At 49.0% G+C, this 5,428-nt stretch overlaps 3 protein-coding genes across 3 annotated transcripts, besides 4 other annotated features; all 3 read right to left on the minus strand.

Moving 5' to 3' along the window:
- Positions 1-2: 2 nt before the first annotated feature.
- Positions 3-22: a microsatellite.
- A 184-nt stretch (positions 23-206) lies between these two features.
- TraAM80_00833 (U3 small nucleolar RNA-associated protein 3) lies at positions 207-1,781 on the minus strand (the record flags this gene model as incomplete). Its single annotated transcript, XM_029377897.1, has 1 exon — positions 207-1,781. One exon carries the CDS (start codon positions 1,779-1,781, stop codon positions 207-209), a length of 1,575 nt encoding a protein of 524 aa, XP_029242300.1.
- Positions 1,782-2,058: 277 nt separating this feature from the next.
- On the minus strand, positions 2,059-2,616 carry TraAM80_00834 (uncharacterized protein; the record flags this gene model as incomplete). Its single annotated transcript, XM_029377898.1, has 1 exon — positions 2,059-2,616. One exon carries the CDS (start codon positions 2,614-2,616, stop codon positions 2,059-2,061), a length of 558 nt encoding a protein of 185 aa, XP_029242301.1.
- Positions 2,617-3,727: 1,111 nt separating this feature from the next.
- Positions 3,728-3,767: a microsatellite.
- Positions 3,768-3,781: 14 nt separating this feature from the next.
- Positions 3,782-5,074, minus strand: TraAM80_00835 (uncharacterized protein; the record flags this gene model as incomplete). The annotated part of the gene is made up of 1 exon (XM_029377899.1): positions 3,782-5,074. One exon carries the CDS (start codon positions 5,072-5,074, stop codon positions 3,782-3,784), a length of 1,293 nt encoding a protein of 430 aa, XP_029242302.1.
- A 162-nt stretch (positions 5,075-5,236) lies between these two features.
- Positions 5,237-5,276: a microsatellite.
- A 110-nt stretch (positions 5,277-5,386) lies between these two features.
- Positions 5,387-5,411: a microsatellite.
- The last annotated feature ends 17 nt before the right edge of the window (positions 5,412-5,428 follow it).

The raw sequence follows: 5,428 nt of genomic DNA on the forward strand, positions 1-5,428 counted from the left end.
TTTCTCTCTCTCTCTCTCTTTCATGCTTAACTACTTAGCGTAATTCTATTATTATAACTTTCCTCTTCCTTCTCCTCTCCACAGCATTACATACACAATAAAAAAAGACAAAAATGAAAGGCCACCCCAACCACACACTGACACAACCCAAATATTGAGCTTCTTGGTCTCTTGCCTCTTCATGTTCGCCCAGACAAATTGTTCCGCTAAAACCGAACACTCTGAGTGACCTTCGACTTAATGGAGGGCACACCAATGAACCCGCCTTCAGGCTCAGGCTGGAAGCTGCGGGTCTGGGCCTTGTGAATGCGCATGCCCTTCTCGTACTTGCGCCGCTGCGCCGTGCGAGGTGTCTTGCGGTCCTTGGGACGAGACTTTGTAAGGCCACGGTGGGTCTCAATCTTCTTATTCGTCTTACGGCGGTCCACTTCAGGCTCCACGAACTGTGGCTTCGGCCGCAACGCTTCCGTCTTCGCACGCTTCTGTCGTTCTTGCTCCTCCTCCAATAGCACCTCGTACTCACCCTCATCTCCACCCTCGCCCTCGCTGAGGAGTTCGTCCTCATCGCTGGCAGCCTCATCGTCGTCATCTTCAACCACAACGCCACTATCCTCGTCATCGTCGCTACCATTGGGACTTCCTGCCACGTCATCAGTGAGTGAGCGTTGCCGCCTCCGAAGTCGCTCAATGAGTGATAGCCCCTGGACCTCCTCATCCTCGTCGCTACCAGCCGCAAGCTTGGAAAAGTACTGATCCTCGTCCTCGCGGTAGCCAAGCGCCGAGACCATCGCCTTGCGGTCGAGGGTAGAAGTGTCGTTAATTGCTGCAGACTTCTTCGTTCGGATGCGATTCATGGTTGCCAATTCCTCCTTTTCAATTTCTTCTGCTTCCTTCATCGCCTCCAGCTGCTTACGGTTCTTCTGCGCCTCCTTGTTTGTCGCAAGGGCATCACGCTCACCGTGCTGAAGCGGGCGCAGGGTATCCAGGCGAGCCGCGGCCGCCGTTTTACCGCTAAGAAGACGATTCAACGAGTACTGCAACTTCTCCTCGAGTGGGAAGAGTTTTTCAAGGTATACACGAATCTCCACCAGATTGTCAATAACAGGGTGCCCTGAGACCTTCTTGCCTTCCGTCTTAAGGAGCAAATAAAAGGTGACGTGCATGCAATAGCTGAGCATCAACTGCACTTTGGTCTCTAGGAATTGAACCAGATTGCGATCGGCGTCGGACAATCGACGCTGAAAGAATAACTCCTGCAAAGGTTTTGCCAACGCCTTTACCTCAGCCAGATACTGATTCATCTCTTCCAGCATCTTGACCAGTTCCGGAGACTCCTTCTGCACAATAGACATCCGCTCCGAAGAGGAGAGGGCGGCGTAATCACGCTCCACAGCCTCAACGACAGGTGTAACATTGAGCGCGGTGTTTGTTTCTCCGTTTCTTTTTCGCTTCACGGCAGTCGAGACGCCGCCAACGTCAAAGTCCGACTCAATCACTCTCTGCCGCATGCTCTTGTTGGCCTTCAGTGCAAGGGCCTCTTCTTCCAAGTGAGCACCCCGTTCGTCATCATCGTCGTCGTAGCCCTCCAACTTATGGGCATCGGAGGGCAACACGGCCACCAGGTCCTCCTGTTCATCCCTTCTCGTCTTTCCACGGCGGTTGTGGATGACATCCTCGTCTTTCACATTGTAGCCGTCCACATCTAAATCAAGGTCCTCGACGATCTCTTCCTCTTCAACCTCCCGCGTGGAGCGTTTCTTGAGAGAGCTTTTCTTTGGCATCGGCCTAAAGGGTCACTCGTTGTGGGGAACTATGCATTTTATAACAAGAAGCCAAAACCCCGTACAGGAAAAACACAAAGAATAGGGAAAACCCCCCCCAAAAAATATGCATATATATACGGGGAAAAAAAAGGGAGGGGAGGGGGGGAACACAGGATGAGTGCCAATAATATATGGCGTCGTTCTACGATTGTAAAAGTGATAAATGAAGGGATAGCGGAGGGAAAGGACCAGCACTCTAGCTGGATTCATTGGAGAAAACAGAAAAGCACGAAATTCATCCCCACAACTCGGCTGCGTCTACAGCAGGGCCGTAGACACCACGACTAGAAACACCTTGCTCCCGACACCATCGTCCACGGACACGCTGCAGCTTCATATACCAGCCCCAAAATTCTAAGGTCTTCAGCTCTTCTACCTTTCTTCTGTCGCTACGCATTTTCTTTGCGGCATCAATCTTTTTTTCACTTGCGTGCTCAAACACAACGCGGGGAGTCATTGGCATAACTGGTAAATGACGTGATTCCCTCTGTGGCTTCGGATGATTTGCCAAAATCTTGTGAACGTCGCTGAAGCCTTGGTACAGACCAGGCTGGGGGGAGGCAGGCACCTGCCCCTGAAAGTCCGTTCCCGTCCGCATGAGGTAGCGGTGACGAAAGTCGGAGACCCAAAAGGATGGCCGGGAGTAGTTCTCATTCATCACTATGCGCCAATATTGTCGGTTGTAAGAATTCGTTCGTGAGCTACTCCAGCGACGGTTGAAATGCCGAATCTTTGGTGGGACTGGATACGATTGAATCGTCTTCCGCTGCAGAAAGAGTGTAATACGCAGCATGACGGCAATACCTAAACAAGCTACTACTACGCATGTGTGTTACGGTGGTGAAAAACGCGACAAACCACATCTATACACGAAGGCAGCAGAACGCACTCACTCACTGTGCGAAGATTCCCCTTCAAACGGTAATGCAGCCAAATAACAGACAACTGTCATTCAAAGCAAACCCAAACTGAAAGCACAGCAAAAAAAAAAATCATCCACAAATCATTATTCTTTTTTTTTTCCAATCGAACTGGTTCTATCCCTTTCCTTTATACTCGTTGTCAACTCAGCATACCCCATGTACGCAGAGATAGATACACCAGCCCAAAAAAAAGCAACTTGATCATAGTCGCGAAGGGACAATTACTGCACCTGTGCCAGAGACGCGCCTCCATACGCCGCCACGCCTGATACATACATGTCACTCATGAGAAACGACATCAAACCTCCAGCTGAGGCAGAAGAACAGGCGCATTGTGTTCTCTCGCAGCCCACAAAGTGTCTAAAAATAACACGAACACAAGACGCTCTTGCCAAGTGACAATGGGTTTTTGTTCTGAGTACTTCGTGCCGCGTGTTCTCGTCCAGAAGCGAGAGCAACCCGTTCCCCCCACGCACGGCCTCTCCCCGCGAAGACCCCTTTTTCTCTCAAAAAAAAAAAAAAACAAGATGTCACTGTTCATCGTCCACGCTTTTCCATGGCGTCGGAGAAAAATATTCAACGAACTTTATGACGGGGTTTGCCAGACGTTGCTTCCGCGCCGCTTTTGGAAGCGTTAAGGTGACCACCCAGCTCCCCGCCGCTCTGCCTCTAGAACTGGAGCAATCAGAAGGCTAGACGTCTTTCATCAGTAGCCCTCTTGTCGCTAAAAACACAACACAACCTAAGCGGCAGCCACCACAATAAACAACCAAAAGGAAGGGAGAAGATTTGGAGGTGAAAGAAATAAACAATCGGTACACAGCACTCTGCCCCTTTCACTGTTGCTTTCACTTTATTTGCCAAAACAATTTCAACAGCTGGATCTCTTACATGTCAATCTAATACATAGCCGTCTATTCCACTCACAAAATGAATCGCGTGTGTACGTGTGTGCGTGTGTGACATAAACCAGACATCACAAAAAACAAGAACAAAATCAAGATCAAAAACAAAAACAAAACATTGGAGTTATGCTCAGGAACTAGTTTCATTCCGTCTCAACGCGTTACGTGCGTGAAATGGTTGCTCACTCATTGTTGTGTGTTGTCCAGGAACCACTTGGCTCGGTGTGTACATTTCCCCAGTGGCTGTATCATCACGTGGGTGATGGGCAGAGTGGTGCATGGTGTAAATGCCATTTTGAAGGTCAAAAATGCTTCGTTTACTATGATCCTTGTTCACCTCAGCTTGGTGTAGGCGATCCATGTAAGAGTCAGAGTACTCTGTAGCCCAATTACGCGCGTGTCGCATCATGTACCTCTGGGACAGTGACAAAACGGTTTGCTCGTGTGCCGGTGTCAAATCATGATACGTGCGAGGAAGTGGGGCAGTTGCAAAACGTGCGTTTGTTGCAGCCGCTCTGGCGACATCATACGGGGCGTGGCAGTCGTGCGTCGTACTCATCCATTCTTGTGCTGACCAAGGCTGATACCCCTCTGGTAACCCTTTCGTGTTCATACCATTCATGGTATCTTTTAATAAACCCTTGTCTACATTGTTTCCCCGCTCAAGCATCTTTGTTGTCTCTCCGCGTCGAACAGGGCCCTCCTTTTCTACCAAATTGTAGCGGCTCTTGTACACGGGTAACAAGCCATCACTGTCTGGTGCATTCGGATCCTTTTGCATCACCCAGTACGAAGAACGATCAATGCCACTCATGTCACAGTAATCCCACGAGGTGGGACGGTAGCAATCAGGCGCCGGACCTTCTAGTGGCATATTTTTCAAACGGTCGCGCTCTTTCAAAAAGGTATCCATGTCCATCCCTTTCGAAAGGGCATCAATCACTTCAGGATCAAATGTGCCGTTTCCAATGGTCCGATTTTGCGTTGTTGTTGTCTCCATCAAACGTGGTTTCGTTTCGCTGCCGGAGCCCTTTGCCGTGAGGGCACCGCTGCCGCCCAAATGCCTCAGCTGGGCGGCATTAAGCTGAGGCTTCACCTCTGACCCATCTCCTTTTAGGCGGTGAAATCCAACGTGTGTGTAGTCTAGTGTCCGCGGCAGGCTGGTCTTCTCTTCTGGAAAGGGAACGAGTTTCTTGCTAATCTCCATTTCAAAGGTGTGAGGTTTCTTTCGGGCAACATCGTCTGGCTCGCGAGGCGGCACCTCCCCAGTAGCTCCCCAATAGGCGCTGGAAGCGAACCCATCCTTAATACGCGAGAGGAGACACTCCTTCACTGAAACACTGTCCGATAACGATTTCTGAGTGCCCACTGGGCCCAAAGACTGCGTGTCGCCCAAGCGCGTCTGTTCGTCACTATCCACCATAATTATCTACATTTTCAAAGCAAACACGGAGAGGAAACAAAAGAAGAATTGTGGCGGAAACATGCAGGAGAGACGAAGAACGTACACAGAGAATAGAAAGTAAAAAAGACAGAAAAAAAGTTTGTCATTGACCAGCGTAATAGAGTGCTACCAGTTTGTTAAATATCATATATATATACATATATACATATATATATATATAAGTAGCAAGAAAAAGAAAGAGTAAACGGAAAAAAAAAAAATAGTAGAAAAAAATACCTAACCTTAAAGTAAAACTCCACACAGAGAGAAAGAAATTATTCCTCTTCTCTCGTTTGTGTGTGTGTGTGTGTGTTGTTTCTCTCGTCTATTCTT

The sequence above is a fragment of the Trypanosoma rangeli genome (assembly GCF_003719475.1).
Source record: "Trypanosoma rangeli strain AM80 chromosome Unknown Tra_15.4_contig_00015, whole genome shotgun sequence".
Lineage (NCBI taxonomy): Eukaryota > Euglenozoa > Kinetoplastea > Trypanosomatida > Trypanosomatidae > Trypanosoma > Trypanosoma rangeli.